At 48.2% G+C, this 25,000-nt stretch overlaps 1 protein-coding gene across 1 annotated transcript in view; it reads left to right on the forward strand.

Moving 5' to 3' along the window:
- diaph2 (diaphanous-related formin 2) overlaps positions 1-25,000 on the forward strand; it is a 287,889-nt gene that overhangs the window by 78,989 nt on the left and 183,900 nt on the right. The window contains exon 6 of the mRNA XM_084469060.1: positions 15,001-15,140. Within this exon, the coding sequence (XP_084325186.1) occupies positions 15,001-15,140 (140 nt within the window). The remainder of the gene's footprint in view (positions 1-15,000; positions 15,141-25,000) is intronic.

Consider the following 25,000-nt stretch of genomic DNA (forward strand, 5'->3'; position numbering starts at 1 on the left):
GCCTCGGCGCCTTGATGAATGTCTCTTTCTCTGGGCATTAGGTGGTCTATTTTTCACGGCGGACCCCTTGGCCAGGCCGGGTAGAGCCGGGGAGAGGGTGACTAATCCAGGCCGAGCGGCGCGGGGGGGGGGGGGGCAGTGGGCAACAGGGCAGCAGCAGCAGGACGCGAGCAACGCCCACTGAAAGGTCACACCTGTCAGAGGTGGGAGACGAAAGGGAGGCGGACAGAAACAGGAACCTGAGCGCTGCTGGCGTGGAACTGGCCCGGAGAGATACGGCTTCATAATGTATCAAACAACATCACACACACACACACACACACACACACACACACACACACACACACAGTGACTTGGTCACACAACATGCAAGAACTCCATAACGACATGAATGGCTTTTACAAGACACAATAATTACATTTCCGCTCCACTCCTCCACCCAGCGCCTCTCACTCCGTTGCCGGCCGGGCTGGTGATGTCTTCTTTCCATATTTCAAGGTTGTGAGATTTAATTAATTTGCTGAAGGTCATATATTATGTTCCCTCGCCAGTGTATTCCCGGTATATTGAAATGTGGTCCTTTTTTATTGCCAATGGCTATGTTGATACAGTCCAGGCATATTGTACATTCAATATCTCTTTAATTAATCTTGAACTAATGGACTCCCACCGTATCCCATTTTAGAGATTATTTCTCCCTTACATATTGGTCCGAGATAGGCAGTGTGCTCTGCCCTACCAAATTGAAACAGTGTTTTTAATCTTCATAACTTCATTAGTTAACTTATCGCATGGACTACAACACCTCCTCTCACTACAAAGGGCTTTAATGGGTGATATTGTTCTGCCTCTCCAGCACCCTGCTCCTCTCTGGGCGGCTGTGTGCACGTCCTACTCTACACCAGAGTCTACTACCCGAGTACCGTCAGCCCGCCTCATGCTACCTACGCTCACCCCCTCACCTCCTCCTCACCTCACTCCCTCACCCCCTCCTAACCTCAGCCCCTCATTCCCTTGGCCCCTCACCGCCTTGGCCCCTCGTCCCCTCCTTCCCTCCTTCCTTCATCCCCTCGTCCCCTCGTCCCCTCACCCCTTCATCCCCTCGCCCCCTCTGCCTGGTCACTGCACCAGCGCTACCCTCTTCGCTGAAGCAGCAGCAGCAGCAGCAGCCGACGCCTGCTGCTTGATCGTAACGCTGACAGTGTACCGATGCTCCCTACCAGAACACCACCCCCCTCGCTCCCTGCACCCCCCCCACCCCGCTCCCCCCCACCCGATTCAACAGGCAAATTAATCTTGCTTTGTCGGAGTAGTCAAGTCCAACCAGGGGGAGCGGGTTTGTATAGCCGACGCGTTTGCGCTTGCTGATGCAAGTGCTTTTCCCTCAAGTTGGGAGCCTTCATTTGCGGGCAGTTAAAGATCTCTCCATCTGTTATTAGGAGGGGCCATGGCGCGGAGGCCTTGATGAATAGGTATTTCTACCGCTATCGAATGGACCCCGGCCCCTGGATGGAGACAAGTAATGGTGCGGATATTAGAGCGAACAGCTTTTGTTTCCCCAGACCTCTGCGTGCACGCATCCAATAAGGCTTGATTAGAGGCAGGCTGGGCGGGGAGGGGCTGTGGGAGACGCAGGTACATGGATGTTCACGCAGGAAGTCTCTTCTCCCTCTCTCTCTCACAGTCCTTTGTCTCGCACGCTCACTCACTTACATCCACGTCATTATGCACTCTCTGAATCACGAAATAGACGCCCACACGCACGGGCAAACACGGACACGCACACTCACAAACACATGCACGTATCGCACTTTTATTCTAATGTAGTTCTCCCTCGTCACCCTTATTGGTGGTTCCGCGTGTCTGATGAGAAGATAATGTATCGGGGGTTTGGTGAACAGATATTTCATAGATCAGTTTTTGTCCCTTGATGATTGCAACCAGACAATTTGAAATACAATTTATTTAGCTAACGGGGGAGAGCAGTGGAATTGTATCTGTGATTTCTAAAGATAATATGATCCTGTTGATGGGGTGAGAGCGAATAAACACAAAGAGATATGCAGAAAGAAAAATAGATCTATAATGATATATGAGGAAAGATAAATACTTGTTGACTACCCTTGAACAGAAGCATTGAATATACTGTATACGGTCATTGTGGTTGGCACATATTTTATTAGCAATATCTACTTTTTGGGTTTGGATGAGTCAAGTTTAAAATCTGTTGATTTTGCGCTGATTAATGCATTTCATCTAGCAAGGTGATTTGATTTCTACGATGAATTAGGATTTCACAGGACAAGAAGTCTCTTGAGTCCTCTCAACATGGCGTATCAAAAAAAAGAAATGTTATCATCCAGCTCCATTATCAGATCAAGATTGTTAATAAAACAATAAGATCTGTCTTAATCTTATATTTATGTAACGTTTCCTAGAATTCCAATGAAATGATATAAAAGGCCTAGGCTAAATAATTATAACAATAAAAATGGTATTATTTTATTAAAAGTTTATTATGATATTATAATCTTGAATCTCTTAAACTATGATCTTGTTTGTCCTCCATAATAAAGTCATAGGTTTTATGAAAGGTCTGTTTAAAAGGAATCAGTGTAAAAAATACACATTGCGCCCATATTGTATGAGTCTGATCAGCGCGTTTACTCAGTGTGGTCGTGTCTCTTCTATTTGAACACATTCCTAGTGGTCCCCAGCCTGTGGACTGTGTAGACTATCAACATGGAAGTTTCTCCTGTGAAAGTTACCGAGTCATCATCCTCACCTATCCACGGGCAGCCTCCTTCGAAGCAGCGCGGTTCAACCCACACTTTTCTGCAACTTAATTGATACATGGGGATATGTTTTAATTCAACTTTATAGGCTGTTTTACTGGGGGTCGGTGAATTCACTTGTGATTTCCCCCATGCCTAGTCTGTTGTCTTAATAAGTAGGCCTATTATTTTTCTGACATCATTGAAAATGTTTGCTTACACTGTACATTTTTACCAGCGATACAATCCAAAGTTGCTCATTTATATTGTACATGAATATGAAACCACATGTTTACGTTCAGCTGAACCCCATCAGCCAGACTCCCTGATGTTTGTGTTCGTTAGGGTTCGCCTTTTGGGATTCCAGCCAAGCAGACTTCAGGCCCAGTCTGGTGCCGTTACAAATACACACAAACAAAAAGAAAGAAAGATGCACACACACAGACACACGCAGACACACGCTCGCATACACACACGCACACTCACACAAACTCCTGGAAAGGTACATCTTCAGTCTCCCCGGTCGACCGTTGTCATAAATCAGGCTTGACCCATTTCTCTGCATCTATCCTCAGACAGTGTATGGATTCTGCGTCATTAATGTTCGTGCCAAATTTACCTGAGCTCACTTTGTGTCCACAGTCATTACACACATTCTTCTTCCTCTCCATCATTCTTGTTTTATTCTTTCTCCCCTCCTTTGTGATACATTTGTCTCCTCTCCCCTTTATCTTACTCTCTCTCGTTCTTTCTCTCTCTCTCTCTCTCTCTCTCTCTCTCTCTCTCTCTCTCTCTCTCTCTCCCTGTCCATCGGTTTTTAATTGATGCGTATGGACCCGCAGTCTCCTCCTATTCATATAACTTATTCTTATTCTCCTATTTAGCTGGTTGGAGTACGAGAGTCTATATCCATTAGTTCTGGGCCCAAAGCCCATTACAGGTTCATTGCACATGCAAAAATAAATCATGTTTAAGGGCAAATTAAACTCAAACTACTTCCCTCACCCATACTGAAGTACTGGGCCTTGTACAGACTGGGACCTGTCAAGGATCTTCAATTCAGGACTATTCAAATTAAACTTAATGGTAAATGGTAAACTCTTCTGTAGGTTTTCTTTTCTAGTAACTTCACTTTTTACTTTTGGGTGTTGTGTGTTGTGTGACCAACCTGTTGTGTGACTGCTGCAATGGATCCAACAGACATACTAGAAAGAGTCAGCAACATGCAGAACTGGTGTTAAGTAAGAATTCACCCGGACAGCCTTGAGTTACTTCCCCCCCCCACCCCGAACACGGCTAAACATACGTCCATCCATCTGTCATGGTTCCATCAATGACCTTATATCTTATCCAGGTTTGTTTAACAACAGAACAGGTGCAGAACAGGTGCTAATGCAGCCTCTAAACAGCCCATGTAAGACTAGAGCACCAACTCTCTCTGCTCATTGATCCAAAACTTCACTTTCTTCCTGCCCTGTTTTCCCCCAAAACTTTTAGTTACTCGCTAACTTCATACCCGGGCTCCAAGAGCTGCAAGCCCAGCAGTCCAGAGAGTTCATTAAGCCTTGACAATGCAATCAATGCAGCAGAGACAGACAGTGGAAATCCAGAATGAGATCCGCTGTGGCTTTATCTGCTCAACAGCACACTAGTTAACCCCTCTCCTAAGTCTACTGACAAGCCGGGCAGAACGGGATAGTTTAAGTAAATACTATTTTGAATAGTTTTTTTGAATTCTGAAATGCAGATTTCTTGGCTGTGCATAAAGTTCCACAACGCTCTGTTCCTTTGTCTCGAGGTTATTTCAGGGCCATATCGAGCCCCCTGTCTGACCCGGCATTGATTTTTGAGAGGTTGGAGTTCTGTACTCGGAAATGGTGGGACTGGATATGTGTAAAGGCTCGATAATATGTTGCGCTCTTCTTCAGGGAGTATAAAAATCTATCCAACTCCTTAAAGGTGCAGTGTGTAGGGTTGAGTGCCATCTAGTGGAGTGGTTGCAGATTGCAACTGACTGATACCCCCTCCTCACCCCTTTCCAACGTCGTAGGAGAAGCTGCATTGGCCTGTAAGGTGCCTCTAGGTACCTCCAAAATGATGTAGACGTCTACCATAGCATCAAGTAGCCAAGTGTCAAGTGATGGGGTTCCTTTGTAGATTTATATATTGTATAGTATTGTAGTTGTTTAGTCTGGAAAATATAGATCATAGCGATTATGATTGCTAATTGTCCGCAGTGTGGTGGCGTTTGAGTTGTGCATTCTGGGCTACTGTAGAAACATGGTGGTGCAACATGGCAAGTTCCATGGCAGAGGACCCCCTCCCCTGGTAGAATTAGTGTATGTTTAATTATACAGTAACTCAAACACACAATATTATATTCTATTTCTGTCAAGTCTGTTCTGCTAGACTCCACTAAATTCTACAACGCGGCACCTTTTATGGGTAACAAACATTACCCTCCCCTCCCCTCTCAACACAACACTTGTTCATTAGCACTCTTACAACATGTCCACTTATTCCATGTACCCTTGGATTGTTCACTTGATTTCCCTATCGGTGTGTTTCTGTAGAGGAAAGGCAGCAGTCTTGAGATGGCTCTCCTCCGTGCGGTGCCCTTGTGGTGTTTTTCTCGGGGCTCTCTCCTGCCTGACTTCCTTGGAGCTGGCCAACATCTGCTCCCATCTTTGTTGAGTTGTCATTGAAATTCAGCACAGGCATGAGGACTTCAAAGCACAGAAAAACGCTTAGAGGAATCTGCGCAGCTATGAAAAAGCACCCGTGCACACATGCACACACACAGTCCTGAAGCACACACACACGCACACACTCCCCGAGCACACGTAAACATTCACATTCAATTTGATGAGCGCACGTACTTGCACAATCCAAAACACACACACACACACACACCCACACACACACACACACATAAAAACACCCGCGCCTCATGCTCCTCTAGCAGTTCAGTGCATGCTTCTAGACTCAGAATCTCTGGCTTCAGTGGTTTTTCAGCTGATGATAATTCCCCTCTATGTCTCAAGTGTTTAAATTTCCCCATCTAATTCCACCAAGCGTCATTAACAGGGTGATTAAGATGTGGAGAGCGGTCGGATTTCACCGGATCCTCGTTTTAGCAGGCAGCTGTCATTTTGCGTCTGGTCTGGTTGTGATTAACTATAGGATTTCAGTCAAATCAACGCAGGCATTGTTAAGAGCCAGACCGTTTCTTTCTTGGGGAGCAGACATTTAGTAGATAGAGCTTGCCACAACTGACGGCCACACACACGTCTCTCTCTCTCTCTCGACTGGACCTGACTTAAAATAACAGATCAACGTCAACTAGGTCTCTGGCACCGCGGAACAGCCAGTTTGATGCTGATCTTCATAGTGAAAGATACAATCGGACCAAATAACCGAGGAATCTACAAATAGCAGCACACCTTCTGAGATCGTAAACGGCGGTTGAGAGATAAGGATCGCACCGTGTCAGCATGCAGGGGTTCCACTGCGACAGAATGGGTTAGGGTTAGGGTTAGGGCTAGAGTTAGGGTTAGGGCTAGAGTTAGGGTTAGGGCTAGAGTTTGGGTTAGGGCTAGAGTTAGGGTTAGGGTTAGCGATGAATGAAGGTAACTTAAGGTAGCCCTGGTTAATGTAACAGGCAGTGTGTAGTGGCTCGGTCGTTTGGGGATCATTGTTGAAACATGAACCATTGTATTCTCTGAATCACAGCCCCCTTTTAATGTGCACTTGTTTGATATGCGCCCCGTTAACTGTCATTCTATCCAACTTCTTTATTGGTTTACAATAGCTTAAGCCATATTCTTACTAATCTCTTGGCTAATCACATTCATACGTCTTCATACTTCTTAATAGCTGTGTAATTTTAACTTTTATTATTTTTATCTTTAAGTTTTTCATAGCTTGTGTAATTAAATGTTTTGACACTGAAACCTGTTTCTGGCTCTGTAAACCGTTCTTAACAGCCACTGACACTTAGAGATGGCTTTCTGTCAGTAAGAGATTCATATTGATTCATGGTATGCTTCATTCTGTTTTTATTAACTTTTTTATCTTATAACATCTAATAACAGAAGTCGATCTAATAACATTATAGTGCACGCAAAAGAGATATTCCTTTTGGCACTGGTGGCAATATGAAGCCTGTGTGTTTGTGTTTGTGTGCACACACGATTGTTTGTGTGCACACACGATTGTTTGTGTGCGTGTGTGTGCGTGCGTGTGTGTGTGTGTGTGTTCGGGGGTGCGTGGGCACTTTTGTGTTTGGGGTTAGGGTTAGTACGTGTGTGCATACGTGTCCTTGTGCGTGTCCTTCACGGCGTGCCCCCGCTGGCTGGGGTCAGAGTGGAGACGGAGGCGGAGGAGAGCCGGTCACTTTAAACAGCTCTTTGTGTTAGCGTCCTCCCAGGGTCAAGGTGGAGCCACAACAAACCACTTCACTTTCACGTGACTTTGGACCTGAGCTTTGATCGCATTATTGTAGAGATGGTAAAGTTTGTGTGTGCTCAAACAGAAAAAAAAGGTTATATTTGTTGGTCGTGGTGAACATGAGAACAATGTTTCACCTTTATTAATCATTCAGGTATGTATCTTTTTATTATTATTATTATATTATTATTATTAGAAGGCAAGATGCATCTGTGTGTGTGTGTGTGTGTGTGTGTGTATGTGTGTGTGTGTGTGTGTGTGTGTGTGTGTGTGTGTGTGTGTGTGTCCTCAGGCAGTGGCCACATCACTTTACTTTTTGTTTTGCTTGTCATTTGGAATTTCCAAACTGGAGATCTGTGTTAAAATCCTGGCAATTGTGCTCATATTTCTGTTTCAGGTCTGATTATACTCAGATTTCTAAATCATGTGCTATTCATTCACTTACACAGTACCCTTCAAAGACAAAAGCTGCCATCTGCCCTTCCACACGTTTGGCTTTTCAAGTGTAGAATATAGAATCCGCCACTGGAAAAAATACCAAAAAGGACAAAATACTAATACTTGACTGTTAAGCACTGATGCATATCATATTCCTCCATCTCTTCAGAAGAACATACATAGTTGGCAGCTTTTAAGCTTCGGGCATTTGTTTGGAAATTTAAAACCAATTTATATGAACATGATCTCTCTGATATAAAAAATAGATCTTTTCTAGTTTCCGCTTATGAATAAATACATTAAATATCCATTCACCCTCAGCCCATGGTTGAGTTTTCGTATAAATAAAAAAATACACATTGTAAATCTATACATCACAAAACGCCCGGTCTTGCGCACACACACACACACACACACACACACACACACACACACACACACACACACACACACACACACACACACACACACACGTAGCACACAGACGTGGACGCCTCGGCTGCCCTGGTGGGCTCTCCCTGGCTCTCTCCTCCTGGTAACATGGTCACGTTGGTACCCAGCTCGTCTGAGCCATCTGTGTCCGAGCTCTGCTCCTCCACAGTATTATGTAGCATATTTGTTTTGGAACCAAACGGGAGGGAGGGAATCTTTTAATGCCATTATCTCTTCAGGTTCTTTGTTGCCTGCTGTTACTGGAGGCCCGCGGAACAACCCCAGAGACACACAGACACACACATGAACACACAGACACACACATGGACACACACGGAAATACACATGAACACAGACACGGAAATACACATGAACACAGACATACACACACACAGACATGCACAAGCCATCTCTCTCACGCACACTCACGTGAACACAAGAACACAAACTTATACACACAAACACATACACACAAATACAAACACATACACATATAACCATAACCCTAACCCTATACACACATGAACGCACACACACATACATACACACACACACACACGTGGAGAGGGAGATTTTTGGCCAGTGTCCAGATGCCTATGTTCCTGAAATGAACATAGGCATGCCCAGAATATTTTTATATTAGCCTTCCCTACATATTTCGGCATAAGTGGCTTCTAGGTTTCTTGATTTCAATGACTTTTATTACTTAACATTGGTAATTCATGAATGTTCTACATTGTTTACAGGCTTCATATGGTTCCACCCATAGAGAACCCACTGGCAGTGACTTTACAGTCACAGTAAGCCACTCAGGTGACATTCTGACCCGTCGCTATGTGTTAAATTCCCCTTTTCTTCCTTTTTTTCTTACATCCCACCCATGGGGTCAAGACAAAGAAGAATGTCAACCGCCTATTAAAAATAATAACGAAAAAGAAGTAGGCATTACATTGCTTTACATTGTTTTCAGAGAGAGAGAGGGAGAGAGAGACCAGAGAGAGAGAGAGAGACCAAAGAGAATAAATTCAATGAAAAAATAAAATCAACAGTGGAAAGCAAGCAAGTGAAACGAGACAAATACACAAAAAGAGCACGTGGCCACATGTCCCCCCGCCCCCCACTGAGCTGTCGGGCTGCCCCCCCCCCCCCCCAGAGGAGAAGTCTTATCTTCCAGCAGCAGGGCTCTGTCCTTTAAGATGGCAGCAGGAAGATTCATTGTCCGTCCAGCCGCCACCTCGATGGCCCTGACCTTTAGATCCGCTCCCACACTAGCAGGCCAACATTGAGATCACATTAAACGTATCTCCCCTGTGCGCTCTAATGACCTCACTCAGGGCTTTGAGCAAATTTCATCCTTTTCTCCGTGCAAAGTGTTGTCGTGTTGGCAAACTTTATCCGTTGACGTGGTAACGGATGACTGTGTGGACTTGGTTTAGAAAAAGTAATATTTCCTTGAAATATTAATCTTTGGTCTGTTTGGCGATTGACTGGTTACCGGTATCCGGTTGGTCCACCTGCGCAGGGTCTTCTGGTTGCATGTCGCTCTGTAATCGTACCCCTCTTAATTAACAGGATATCACGTTATAATGTCGCAACATTCACTATTTACCTCACAGATCTATCGTGATCATTATTATTATTACTATATGTATAAGTATATATAATAGTATATAATATGTAATATTGAAAAAAGACGCAGGCGATAAACGCAATATTCTACGAGAGCTGCCTCTAACTCATTGTTTTTTATATACAGTATAATTTAAGGTGTATTCAACACACACACACACACACACACACACACACACACACACACACACACACACACACACACACACAATGCGCGCACCCATTTGTGACATGTCCCGGAACACCATGCAGCCGACACAGGACGTGTTCCCTCCGAGACAGTGAACCCCATCACGGTTATCTGTTGCCGTGACGTCGCCCCCCCCCCCCCCCCCCATCCTCCCCCCCACCTTGATGTAGCCCCAGCGTTTGCTCAGCCCGTGGAGCGTAGTTCTGCGCGCTGCTAATGGTGGCGCAGCAATCTCTTCAGCATCAAATCTGTCCTTGGTGCGAGCAGTGCACCCTGGGTAAATAAAAATGCACGCGGTACAGAGATGGAAGATGGACGCCTTTCGGTGCCACAAGCAATCTGCCAGTGTTTGCATTCATTCAGAGTGATATTGAGACCATTAAACTCTGTGTTCATATTGACTGGGAACTCGGAGGAAAATCCCCACTCCCTGGTGTTGAGGGAAAATGTGCTTTTGTTTGTTTGAAGAGCTCATTTTGGAAATGGGATTCTGCTAGGTCAATGTTATATTACAATCCAGGGAACGGGGTTGTGTGTGTGTGTGTGTGTGTGTGTGTGTGTGTGTGTGTGTGTGTGTGTGTGTGTGTGTGTGTGTGTGTGTGTGTGTGTGTGTGTGTGTGTGTGTGTGTGTGTGTGTGTGTGTGTGTGTGTGTAAAGACCCACTTCCCGCTGTGCTGGGTCTCTCGCGTCAGCACGGGGAAAGATTTCTTAAATGCTTGTTCTACTGGGCTGTAATTGTGCAGCACATAGAGAGTAGTACTACACGTGTACATCCACAGCATTGAGTACAGGAAAAAAAAAAGTTGAGTGACAGAGAGAGAGGGCGATAGAGAGAGAGACAGAGAGAGAGACAGAGAGAGAGACAGAGACAGTGAGTGAGACAGAGAGAGAGACAGAGACAGAGGCAGACAGAAAGAGAGAGACAGTGAGAGAGAGAGAGAGGGAGAGGGAGGGAGAGAGAGAGAGAGAGAGAGAGAGAGAGAGAGAGAGAGAGAGAGAGAGAGAGAGAGAGAGAGAGAGAGAGAGAGAGAGAGAGAGAGAGAGAGAGAGAGGGAGAGGGTGAGAGTGAGGGAGTGAGTGAGTGAAAGAAGCCAGGGGCAATCAGCTATCTCCTTGCTGTTCTCCTTCCAGACTCGCCGCCGCCGCCATGTGGTTTCCTGGTAAGCTGACAAAGCCACTGAATAATGTATCCATCAGTGGAGCTGAGCACACCCGGCACTGGGCGCTGAGAGCAGAGTCCTGCCCGCTTGTTACAGGCTTATCACAGGTGAAGGTGACGTGCCGAGGTGCAGCCGGCCGGCCGTTGTCTCCCTGCCCTTCGTGGAAGACACTGCGGCCGCTCTCGCCCACTCTCTCCCGCTCTCTCTCCCGCTCTCTCTCTCTCTCTCTCTCTCCCGCGCTCGCAGCCGTGTTTGGAGACGGAGCTAGATGGATGGGGAGAGAGAGCGATGTGGACGGGGAGAGAGGGCGAGGGGAATATGGAGAGAGAGAGAGAGAGAGAGAGAGAGAGAGAGAGAGAGAGAGAGAGAGAGAGAGAGCGAGAGCGAGAGAGAGAGAAAGAGAGGAGGCGTGGAGGAAATAGCCTCTGCTCTCCCCCTAACCCCCTAAAATGAAATTGACAGACCCTGCTGAAGTAATTGCTCCCAGCACTGTTTTCTTTGGCTGAAAATACAGTTATCGACAAAGAGGGGATTCAATAAACGGCTGGAGATGAGGCTCAGGTCAAAAGGCTGTTCCTGTCCCCTACTGCAGAGGCTGCCCTGGCCCCAGATGTTTCATCTTGCTACCTTCCTTGCTCTGTCTCACACTCCCTCTCTCTCTCTCTCTCTCTCTCTCTTGCTCTCTCTCTCGCTCTCTCTCTCTCTCTCGCTCTCTCTCTCGCTCTCTCTCTCTCTGGTCTCTCTCTCTCTAGTCTCTCTCCCTCTCTGGTCTCTCTCTCTGGTCTTTCTCCTTCTCTGGTCTCTCTGGTCTCTCTCTCCCTCTCTGCTCTCTCTCTCTCCCTCTCTGCTCTCTCTCTCTCTCTCTCTCTCTCTCTCTCTCTCTCTCTCTCTCTCTCTCTCTGTATATTACCCACCCTATATCCACCTCTCCCTCTCTGTCCTGTGTTTTTCCCTCCCCGTGGGAGCTCACTGTACCCCCACACTGCACTGAATGCACACCAGGTTTTCTCTCAGCAACCTGACGTTGTTCTCCCTCTGAGCACCAGGAGAGCGTGTGATGCTCGTGGAGCAATGTGTGACGCAGAGGAACACAGCTCAAGTGCTTCAGACGGGCGAACTGAATGAAATGTTAGAGAAGTGAGTAATCCTGCTCTGTGAAGCAATTTGGGCCGCTTGGTTGTACCAAAGTCGCCGTGTAAATAAAGTTGAGTTGCGTTGAGGAAAACGTCAAAGAAAAGGAAAGCAATTAAAGACAGAAAGACGGATGAATAGACATAAAGGAAGACAAGGGGAGAATGATACGAAGAAAGAACGAAGCGATGATGTAACGGCAGTTGGAAATAAACAAAGACAGGGAACCAGAGTACACAGCAAAGAGCAATCTATCATGTGAACAAACTCCTTCCCAGAAGCCCTCGTCAGGCTCCCGGGCTTCTCCAGATGGTCGCTTCGCTGCCCTCTCTGTGGTGAAACTCTGTTCCGCCCATCTGATCCACCAGCCATGTGGTGTGAGGGGGGCGAGGCATCAGGGAGCGTTTGGTCAGCGTCTTTGGTTTCCAGAGCTAAAGGTCAACGCACAAAGTGAAACCCGAACTGGAGTTCTGCTGGACACGGCTCTCCACATGAACGGGAACGGCCGGGAGGAGAGGAGAATAAATTAAATAAAACATCCTTTGCATGCAGTGGATCCCCTCTCCTCCCCTCAGCCGGGTTTGATGCAACGTGATGCAACGGTCGGTCATAGCTTTAGGTAGGGGGCCAGGAGATGGAAACGTACAGCCAGTGGTCCCCTGGAGCAGGTGAACACCCCCACTCCGATGAGAGAGTCCCCCGAGACTCAAACGCACACACACACAGCCATGAAAAACAAAGATCAATTAGAATCCTCCAGAGCCTGGTGTGTTCGTTCATAAGTCTGGCTGTGAGAACGCCACGCTGTCTATCCATTATTCATCATGCAGAGCATGGTGGGGCTTCCCAATGCAATGGCTTTAGATGATGATTAATATACGAGGTAACTGAGCAGTTACAACGAATCTGGAGTCGGTCTAGCTGTAGGCATCCCTGACCAAGAGCAAGGACACTTGGATATTTTACACCATATAGCTCGAGCACAAAAAGGAGGTTCCCTGTAGAACTGCACTGGGCCCACAGCCAGTCTCAGTCCAATTCATTTAGTTTTTTTGTTTGCGGTAAATTGTTGCTTGTAGTTTTTATTGGTTTAATTATTGATGCTGTGTGAGCCATGTGTGTTAAAAAATATATATTTTGATAGACACTAGGGAAATTCAAATCTGAAGTCTCTCTCAGCATATGAACATGTACATTTAGAGAATGTACGTGACGTCTTTTGACGTCACTCAAGACCAATACTTCTTCACAAATGCGTCTTTCTCGTGTCCATTGGTCTATGGACCCATCCCATGGTCTGCCAGTGGCTCTGCCTCCCTGGCTCTCCTCTTCATCGTGTCCGTCTCCATGTGAGAAGCCACTTCCCTCCTATCTGTTTATCAAACCGGTAGAGGCACCGGGCAGGGGACGGCTTTCAAAGGGAGCCGGGCTGGAGAAGATTAAAGGGAGCTTTGAGAGATGAACAGACGGTAATGAAAATGATTCTCTCCTCTCTCATATCTCTCTGCTCTCCTCCTGGCCATCCACGCCAAGAGGAGAGCAGAGAGCCAGGTATGATCGAGTCCATGCACACACACACACACACACACACACACACACACACCGGTCCTTCAATGCCATTACTGTCTGCAGAGCAGACCAGAGACCAGAGAACCTGGAAATGAAGTACAGCATTGTGAATCATCTCTCAATAGGAGAGGGGAGGAGAGGTGCATACATACCCAGACGGATCCCTACGGAGCTGTTGATTGATTTCCCGATCTGACTCACATTTACATTTGTTTGTTGTTCTTTGACTCATCTTGTGCACTCACTTTTCCAAGTGGCCCGCCCCCACCTTGTAGGGGGAAACTAGGTCAGGTCATGTTATATATGATGGTAACAGAGCGCACACCAGGGCGAGCTCTTTCAATTAGCTTCTGCTTGCACTTTTGCAGATTTTCTAAACGTATATTCCTCCACCCTGGGCTTTCTAGGCTGTGCGCTGAATCCAAATGTAATAACACAAAGCCAATTTCACATGGCGGCCTTCCTTGTCAGAAGTAGTTTCCTCCCCGTGTCTCATTTGTTCCATATCATCCACCCCCTGCAGACACAAGGTGGAGATTTCAGGCAAACAATTATACAGTAACCGGGCTGTGGTGATTGTTGATCCAAGACGCCACGATGAGCAACGTGCCTGCTGGTGTATACATATAGGGTTGCTTATGAGCTACTAAAGTGCCTATCAGCACTATTCGCTCACCAAACAGGACCCTGAACTGGGTCCGATTCATCCTCGGCAGGCTGCTCTCTCTTTTTTGCCTCCTGTTTTTGCCCTCTTGTCCACTTACTGTAGTCTACTTAAGGTTACCTCCCTGTAATCTGTGTCTGCGGTGGAACACTCCGACACCAAAACAGCCCTAATGGAAAGCATGCATTACTCAAATCTGCCTCATTTACCACACGCACACATCTGCACTCTTTGCTTTTTTGTATCTCCATTCATCCAGAACCAAGGTGAGCTCTTTGTGTGTCATCCGAGTGGCACTTTTCCCAAGCCTTTTTGTGATAATTACAAGATTCTTGCACACTCCTTCACTCGTGCTTTCTAGTCCATTTCATCCATCTGGTCCATTTTGCACAGTTTCCTGATTTGAGGCACAACTTTAAACCATTGCAAACTAACTAAAACATTTCCCACTCGGTGTGTTGTGGTGGGAGTCCGAGCGTTGGATTGAACTCCCCCGTCTCCCCCTTTGCGTTGCTATGGTAGGTCTTCATTAATCTGACAGCTCTCCTTGTCTTTGGTCCACAGGGCGGTCTGAGGAACAGCAAGCACGAGAGCACGCTGTCGTCCCAGGAGTACGTGCACGAGCTGCGCTCCGGCATCACAGAGGATAAGCTGCTTAATTGTCTGGAATCCCTCCGAGTCTCTCTCACCAGCAACCCCGTCAGGTCAGTCCAGCCAGCCCCCGCACGCACACACACACACACACACACACACACACACACACACACACGCACGCTGCCTTCCCAGCTCGGGTGAAGGTGTACCTGCTGTGGTCCTGTGTTCCTCCAATGTGCTACATGGGCACAGGGTACTGTTTTTTTTTTTCCTTTTTCTTGGTTGGTTTGGTTTGTCGTAGGCCATTAACAATTGTAAAAAGAATGGCACCTTAATAATTACAATCTGAATGCCGATCTGAATCTCCCTGAATCTCTCTGAATGTCAAACATTATGACTGAATCACAAGTCCATGTTTCTCAGGAGAAGTATTTGGAATAGGCCTGGGCAATATGGCTGAAAGACATATCACAATATAACTTGATCATATTAATCAATATCGATAACTATTGATCATTTTAATGACCTAAAACAATGGAACCAGTGCTGCAGTCCAGGTATCCATGGTCTACTGGGCTAGCGTTGTTTAACCTCCCAGATTACTTAATCACACGTTGTTATTGTGTGTCCGTGAGGAGCTCTTCCGTTGACGGCCTGTAAATCCGTTTATCTACCGGAGAGCTCGCCTGCTCTGTCTCCAGTATTTCATGTTTGTAACGCACCGCAGTGGTCTGGGTGTCAAAGTACACCGGTAAGATGGCTGATTAACAGAGCCTTATCGCATCACCAAAACCACACAGAGTCCCAGCAGTGTACTACTTTTAATTGTGTTTTTTAATTGGATCCTTATTAAGCTTATTTTAAATCAAGTTTCGTGGCGCGCCGAATGATGTGCACGCGGGCTGCCCCAAGGTGAGGAGTGAGGGTTCTCACTCGCAGAACAGCACATCAAATGGGTTGCCAGAACTTGGAGGGATTTGCGCGTCCTCCCCAATCAACAGACCTCTAGTGTATGCCCCAATCCCAACGGTCGCTTTATCTCGCAGTGTCTACTTTTTCCGGGAATTGTTCTGGTTTGTTTTTGTTTGTTCTTTCATCTGTTTCTCTACAAACTGTGTGTCTGAACTTAAGTTCCGCAAGATGTCATCCACTTTAATCGCAGAAAGTTGGTCCGTTGGATCCCGCCGGTTACTAATTGGCCCGACGTACCTCATAGGGCCTGTTCCGCACGGAGCGATGGGCTCGGTTCAACAAGAATAGCTCGTGGCGCAGCCTGTTAAGCAAGCATAGCCAATGGTGCGGTGGACAAAATGAGTCCAGGCTTATAGTCACTGGGAGCACATCTGTCATCCCACACCGCTCTGTCCATTAGGCTCTAATAGATAGGAAGTCTGCTTTCCCACATCAGAAAGCCAGCTATTCTTCTGACACCTCAAAAAGCACATGGCTCTCATCCAGGGACGGGCCCACCAGGCCTGATACGCTCCAGCCATCACCACCCACCCACGCCGGGGCCGCTGGCCCCTACTGCTACCTACTGCCCCCCTACTGCCCCCCTACTGCCTCCTACTACCCCCTACTGCTCCCTACTGCCCCCTACTGTTCCCTACTGCCTCCTACTGCCCCCCTACTGCCCCCCTACTGCCCCCTACTGCCCCCTACTGCCCCCCTACTGCCCCCTACTGCCTACTGCCCCCTACTGCCCCCCTACTGCCCCCCTACTGCCCCCTACTGCCCCCCCTACTGCCCCCTACTACCCCCTACTGCCCCCTACTGCACACTACTGCCCCCCTACTGCCCCCCCTACTGCCCCCTACTGCCCCCTACTGCCCCCTACTGCCCCCCTACTACCCCCCCTACTGCACACTACTGCCCCCTACTACCCCCTACTGCCCCCCTACTGCCTCCTACTGCCTCCTACTGCCCCTACTGCCCCCCCTACTGCCCCCTACTGCCCCCCCTACTGCCTCCTACTGCCCCCTACTGCCCCCTACTGCCCCTACTGCCCCTACTGCCCCCTACTGCCCCCTACTGCCCCTACTGCCCCCTACTGCCCCTACTGCCCCTACTGCCCCCTACTGCCCCCTACTGCCTACTGCCCCCCTACTGCCTCCTACTGCCCCCTACTGCCCCCTACTGCCTACTGCCCCCCTACTGCCTACTGCCCCCTACTGCCCCCTACTGCCCCCTACTGCCTACTGCCCCTACTGCCTCCCTACTGCCCCCCTGCTGCCCCTACTGCCCCTACTGCCCCTACTGCCCCCCTACTGCCCCTACTGCCCCTACTGCCTCCCTACTGCCTCCCTACTGCCCCCTACTGCCCCTACTGCCTCCTACTGCCCCTACTGCCTACTGCCCCCTACTGCCTACTGCCCCTACTGCCCCCTACTGCCCCCTACTGCCTCCCTACTGCCCCCTACTGCCTACTGCCCCCCTACTGCCCCCTACTGCCCCTACTGCCCCCTACTGCCCCCTACTGCCTCCTACTGCCCCCTACTGCCCCCTACTGCCCCTACTGCCTCCTACTGCCCCCCTACTGCCCCTACTGCCTCCCTACTGCCCCCTACTGCCCCCTACTGCCCCCTACTGCCCCTACTGCCTCCCTACTGCCCCCCTACTGCCTCCTACTGCCCCTACTGCCTCCTACTGCCCCCCTACTGCCCCCTACTGCCTCCTACTGCCCCCCTACTGCCCCTACTGCCCCCTACTGCCCCCCTACTGCCCCTACTGCCTCCTACTGCCCCCTACTGCCCCCTACTGCCTCCCTACTGCCCCCTACTGCCCCCTACTGCCCCTACTGCCTCCCTACTGCCCCCCTACTGCCTCCTACTGCCCCCTACGGCCTCCTACGGCCCCCTACTGCCCCTACTGCCCCTACTGCCTCCTACTGCCCCCTACTGCCTCCTACTGCCCCCTACTGCCTCCTACTGCCTCCCTACTGCCCCCCTGCTGCCCCCTACTGCCCCTACTGCCCCCTACTGCCCCTACTGCCTCCTACTGCCCCCTACTGCCTCCTACTGCCCCCTACTGCCCCCTACTGCCCCCTACGGCCTCCTACTGCCTCCTACTGCCTCCTACTGCCCCCTACTGCCCCCTACTGCCCCCCTGCTGCCCCCTACTGCCCCTACTGCCCCCTACTGCCTCCCTACTGCCCCCTACTGCCCCTACTGCCTCCTACTGCCCCCTACTGCCTCCTACTGCCCCCTGCTGCCCCCTACTGCCCCCTACTGCCCCCTACTGCCCCTACTGCCTCCTACTGCCTCCTACTGCCTCCTACTGCCCCCTACTGCCCCCTGCTGCCCCCTACTGCCCCTGCTGCCCCCTACTGCCCCTACTGCCCCCTACTGCCCCTACTGCCTCCTACTGCCCCCTACTGCCTCCTACTGCCTCCTACTGCCCCCTACTGCCCCCTGCTGCCCCCTACTGCCTCCTACTGCCTCCTACTGCCCCCTACTGCCCCCTGCTGCCCCCTACTGCCCCTACTGCCTCCTACTGCCCCCTACTGCCTCCTACTGCCTCCTACTGCCCCCTACTGCCCCCTACTGCCCCCTACTGCCCCCTACTGCCTCCTACTGCCTCCCTACTGCCTCCTACTGCCCCTACTGCCCCTACTGCCCCCCTACTGCCTCCTACTGCCCCCTACTGCCCCCTACTGCCCCCTACTGCCTCCTACTGCCCCCTACTGCGCCCTACTGCCTCCTACTGCCCCCTACTGCCCCCCCTACTGCCCCTACTGCCTCCTACTGCCCCCCTACTGCCTCCTACTGCCCCTACTGCCTCCCTACTGCCCCCCTGCTGCCCCTACTGCCTCCTACTGCCCCTACTGCCCCCTACTGCCCCCTACTGCCCCCCTACTGCCCCCCTGCTGCCCCCTACTGCCTACTGCCCCTACTGCCCCCCTGCTGCCCCCTACTGCCCCTACTGCCCCCTACTGCCCCTACTGCCTACTGCCCCTACTGCCCCTACTGCCCCTACTGCCCTCCCTTTGAATGCACTCGATGTGGAGCTAAACCCAGTCTGTATTATTCAGTATCTTAAATGATCCTGAAGGAGGTGTGGACCTGGGGAGCCAGCCCCTCACTGGTTCCCCGCTCTGTGTCCAGTGAGGGGCGTTCCCAGAGCCCCGGCCCTCACTGGTTCCCCGCTCTGTGTCCAGTGAGGGGCGTTCCCAGAGCCCCGGCCCTCACTGGTTCCCCGCTCTGTGTCCAGTGAGGGGCGTTCCCAGAGCCCCGGCCCTCACTGGTTCCCCGCTCTGTGTCCAGTGAGGGGCGTTCCCAGAGCCCAGCCCCTCACTGGTTCCCCGCTCTGTGTCCAGTGAGGGGCGTTCCCAGAGCCCCGTCCGTCAGTCTGGTGGAGGTTATTAGTCCGGACCGGCCCGCTCTCTGAGAGGCGTCTGAGCGTGCCCTGCCGCTCTGGGCAGGAGGAGTGTGTGGGAGATGAAAGGCATGTTAAGGAATCCTTAATGCCAAGCCTGAGTGCAGACTAAATTGTCAGGGCAGAGCGTGCGTTAGGCCCCCGAGATGCTGTTAAATATATTGTATATGTTTGTATATTTCCCTATTTGGTAAACAGGAATATGTAGAATTAATTCACAGCCAATGTGCTTTTGGGTGAGGTTGTTTTCCCCCTGGCAACCAAACAATGGTGCCCTCCGTTTCATGAATAAAAAGACGGTTAAAACAGTAAAAACATTAAGTATTGTTAATTCTGTGGCGACATTAGCTCAGGAGGTGGAGCGGGTTGGCTGGTAACTGCAAGGTCGCTGGTTGGATCCCCGGCTCCTCCTAGCTGAGTGTCGAGGTGTCCCTGAGCGAGACGCCCTCCTCACCCTGACTACTCCTGACCCGCTGGCTGTCGCCCTGCGTGGTCGACTCCGCCGTCGGTGTGTGAATGTGTGCATGAATGGGTGAATGTCAGTCAACACTGTAAAGTGCTTTGGATAAAAGCGCTATATAAATGAGGACTATTTACCATTTAATTATTTCTATTCATTTCTGTCTTTTTCGTTACTAAAAAAAACGGAACAAATCGGTGCAATGCAAAATAACATTGAATTCTGTTAGTAGTATTCTAGTGTTGCTCTACATATAACTATACTACGTTTAAACGACCCCCACTGTACCAACGTACAACAGAGATTCAAAATATGGTCCTTCCAGATGATTGATGGCAGCGTGTGGAAGGCAGGACTCACTTAGCTGTGGGGAGTCAGGTTAGCCTTTCCACTCAGAAAGGCCAGTGTGTGCCGAGGGGATGCAAAGGAGGCCAGGACTGCCCTCTGGGTGTTTTCAAATAACTGAACCTTTGACCACCCAGCGAAGGAGCAAATGGTCCACTGAGGTGCACAGCACCCCGCAGAGCGCCAGGTCTGGTCAGAGACCACAGCGTCAGCCTGGGATGAGCCTGCTGTTCACTGGAGGGAGACCGCCCCCCCCCCCCTCCCTCACGGGGAAGGAAGGCTTTTTCTTCAAGGGCCAATTTATTGGCCCTTGAAGAAAAAGGCCCTAATTAAAAAGGCCCTAGTTAATATGAATGCACCTAATTGTCATGGATCACAACACAATGGGAATGCCAGCTCCTGCGTCTGACTCAGCTATGGTAATGCAACCTTTTTGCCCCGTCTTGGTGGTGAGCTGGAGACGATTCGGAACAATGCGCTAATCTGCCCATCAATATACACCAATGGAGGATGTTCAGATGACATTCTTTTGAACATTGTGTCGCTCCTGGGATTAATCAGTACTTTCATTGAATAAATTAAAATGTTCCAACTGTCAGGTGAGCAGCTAATGAGAGGCACGATAGAAGAACAGAAACCGGTGGCGACGGCTGATCTCCTTGATGGTTGATTGCCACATGCAGCAGACCCGTTTGTTGTCGTGCGTGTGCTGCTTAAGGAACAAAGTTGCATTGCAAAAGGGAATGCGAATGATTTTGATAAAGACTGGTTGCAGGATAATCTTACATCTGTTCAGCGTGTTAGTGTGAAAGCCTGTAGCAACACATTCAGGAGAATGACGCGTTGGCATATTTGCTTCTTCTGATTCAAATATGTGTGCAACGTTATTTCAACATTTACCTTAGGGCTGGTGCCTTAAGGAACGTAATGCAGCATTAGTATATGTGCTAATTTCATATATTTTTTAAAATGATTACAAAATCATATTTAATCGATTTCATCAAATGCAAATTATTGAAGCAATTTCACAAAATAGGGCTTCAATTTAATAACTAAATGATACCCTGGCTCATTTGGCAGATTTGTTCCAGTTAACCAAAAGGTCAGTATCGGTACACTGTGTTGTTCCTCACTGTGGGGTTCTGCTGCTCCTACTCATTTTCTCCCCGATGCCTGTGTTGGACTAATTGGCAGGGCTGCACCTGTTTGGCAGTGCAGGTGGTCACAGGGCCATTGCGGTCGGGCCCCTGTCTCTCACGCAGTCCCACGCAGGTGTGTGGCATGCATCGTTCGCAGATCTGTCTACAGATGGCATCGCCCGGAGAATGGACTGCTTCCGTTTGGCTTTTACCTTCTGCTCAGCTGTCATTTTTGTTTTATTTTCCTCTTTTTACTCCGTGGATAATTTTGTACCCTCGGCCTGATTATTTTTTATTAAAAAATTGTTCTATTTTCATTTCGACACGTGCTTCTGAATGTAGCTGTAGCTTACCTGTAGCACACTGGGTGTATTCAAGTAGTGATTTGACGGTCTGACATTATTTCTTTGCGTGTGCTGTGGTATAATCATCTGATAGGCAGACTTCCAGTCAGTTCAGCTACAGCAAAATTCAACCTGTGCCTTCCTGCAATTTTTGCGATAAAAAAGTAACAGTTGTTACCATCTAGAATCTCCTGCACAGTTGGTATTGGCGTAGAGATGCTTGATGTAGTTTCCTATGCCAAAAGAAGATTTATATCTAGGTTTTCTCCCAGCGCAGAGGTTCAACCTAGTATATATTATCTGACTCTCTGGATTCCGAGTGCCATACGTAAAATCCTAGCTATTGCACTTTGACTCTACAAAATCCTGGTTGTGACTCCCATATTGCATCTGTTAGCTCTGATGCCCGAGAACTGTTCAAGCAACATTGAGCTGGGCTCCTAACTTTTCATTATGCGCTGTCTCCATGGTACGGCTGAGACCGGCCCAATTTCCTCTGGAGTCTGATTTTTTTTATCACAGAGATGGATGTGATTCGCTGACACTCAAGTTTCTCTTCATGCATGCATAGTCAAGATGTATGGTGTTGCTGGGGTCTTTCTACCATCCCAAGTATTGCCTTTCTACTGCTCTCTAGTCCTCCTCGATTTAAAACATTTTGGTTGTGTGTAGCTCTGCACCACTGGCAGTACAGAGTTATAGTAATGGACTTACGGCAGGTGACATTCCCTCTATGCACATTCTCTCTCACCTTGATGGGGCATTGCACCGTTACTCATGCCCACTTTACATTCTTTAAGACACTTTAAGGGAGGCAAATATAAGGCTCTAAATGAATTGTGTGTCATTTGTTGTTAAATATTTTCCCCTTATCATCCAAATACGGTCTGATAGTAGAGCAATCACCAATTTCCTTTCCTTAATCCTTGCAAAACTGTCCACAACTAATTTGTGACATGTATTTTGACTACTCTTGATTCATTATTCTCTTAATCTCATATTTCTTCATACTAGTCAAGTCAAATCCTTATTGTTGTACATTCAACAACTTAATTATTCAGAGGCAATGTTCCAGCTATTTAGACAGCAACAACCTTGTAATTGTTGAGTAAAAATAAAAAAAATAAAAAAGTTTAAATGTACCAGGTACCCAGTTGACGCAGTGCCGAGCAAAGCCTCTCCCTAAAAGCGTCTCACTAAACGATTGTGCCCCCAATCATTGGTTGTCAGCTCCAGCTTGAGCGTGAGCTCCCATCTGGCTCAGAGTGGGGAGCAGAATATTTTGCATAGCTACAGTAATTAGAAAACGAGCCTCACCAGAATTGGACATTGTGATGAGGAGTCAACATTGCACTGATGAACAATGTTTGAGCAAAGCGCCGGGCAGACACGGAGGTGGCAGCGATGTCTGCCATCGATACTTTATGGTGATGGGAAACAGTATCAACTCTTCCCTTCGTGATGGTGAAATCGCTGCCAGTCTCAGTGAATCATCCCTAATTGATTTTCTGTATTCACACTGTGATTCTGCATGCTGCTTTGCCCAAGCCACATCAGGATCTGTCACTTTTTTTATGGGAAGTATGACATTGTAAACCCAATGTCCTTGTTGAAGTTCAGAGGGGCAGAATACCAATTTAGCCTGTATCAGTTTATTAGTATTATCGTCATCGCCTCATGATGCCCGATCTTGAATCTCAGCACTGATATCTTGTATAACTTATCTGACTTTGGTGTATCCGCAAAATCCAATTCATAAAAGGTCTGATTGAACAACTCTGTGGTTATTCCCGGCCTCGTGTTCTTCTGTTTCCACTAAGGTGCACCGAACGGCTGAAATCTGGTTCTGACAATAAACTGTCCCTAGGTAAAGGCAGAGAGGAACGAGACGAGAGAGAATTTCATCCAGGCCCATGAAGTATGTTGTCATTTTTACCACAGGAAAACAACTTTGTGTTTTCAACGGTGGAGCTCTGGGATTTGGTGTTCCCAGATTTATTACAATCCATCCCGGGACAAGCTTTGGTCTCTCAATCGACAAGGAGAAATAAACGGAGTGTTCCACACACTAATGTTGGAAGGCTCCATTGACAATATTCCCCCTTTTCTCTCTCTTTCCGTCTCTTAACAAAACATTCTTGAGTCAATCTCTGCCCTCTGCCCATTTCAGTGTGAATACTTTTATTTACTATTGTCTATCATTTCAAAGTTGGAAAACTAAAACCCGTTCCTCAAGTATGGTTGATAATCCTCCCAAAAAGTCAGACCTTATTGGACCAAATGGACCGTTGACTTTCACTCTGTAACTCCTCCAAGGCAATGAAACACATTTTTGGAGACAGAAACAGGTCCTCAGCGACTGGGTATATTTTAGGAGCCGTATCCATTTCATTTGGTTGACACCATCTGTTAACCTGCCAGTTCACCGTATCTGTGAAGGCCCTGGAGCGAAACATACATAATTCACAAGACATCTGATTTGAATCCCATATTGATTCAGTCCAACACAATCTTCCACACAGGGCCGCTCTGTGCGGGTCAGGAAGGGACTGTCCTTACCCCTGGATATGTAAATGTCCTTGTGACTACTATTTTTTTAACGACTCAACTCACAATTGAGTTTAGTCCTTGAATGCTACTATTGAATGCTCTGCATAGGAAAGTAAGCAGTGTTAAAACACCATTATCTACGAATGGTATAGACACATCCTGCTAGAATGTCCTCATGCTGTGTCAAGCACCTGTGCTTGATACATTCTGTACAAATAGGAATTATCATTTTATTTTACCTCCGTGGGGGGTGAAGGTACATCCCACTGCCACTCTAGCCCAGGAGGTTTGAATATAAGCCTTGCGAATTTAATCCAAAAAGGTATTGAGAGAAGCGAATACAGTTTCCCTATGTTTCCTCCCCTGGTGTCCCAGAATGTAAATAACTACATAAATTAGGTAACAGCTTTTCCTTGCCTGCATTTCGAAATGTCACAGGCCTGTAAATAATATTTGTCACCAATATTAATGAGCTAAATTAATCAGATGAACTCAACTGCACGGCAAACAGTTTGACTTGAACAGATGTTGTTTTGTGGCATATTTTCCAGGGCGTGAACAAGAGCTTCTAATGGGTCTGTGTTTGACCCATTAAGAACAACAGCATTGTTGTTTTAAATGCCTCCATTGCTCAGTGCTCACTGATTATATGTCCATTAATGGGAACGTCAGTTCCTAATATCTTTTACCTGAACTGTCATTTTATCTAAACTAAGAATAATCTTCAAGTTCAAGTTAACTGTTAATTAAATGAAACA

The sequence above is a fragment of the Micromesistius poutassou genome (assembly GCF_964030765.1).
Source record: "Micromesistius poutassou genome assembly, chromosome: 6".
Lineage (NCBI taxonomy): Eukaryota > Metazoa > Chordata > Actinopteri > Gadiformes > Gadidae > Micromesistius > Micromesistius poutassou.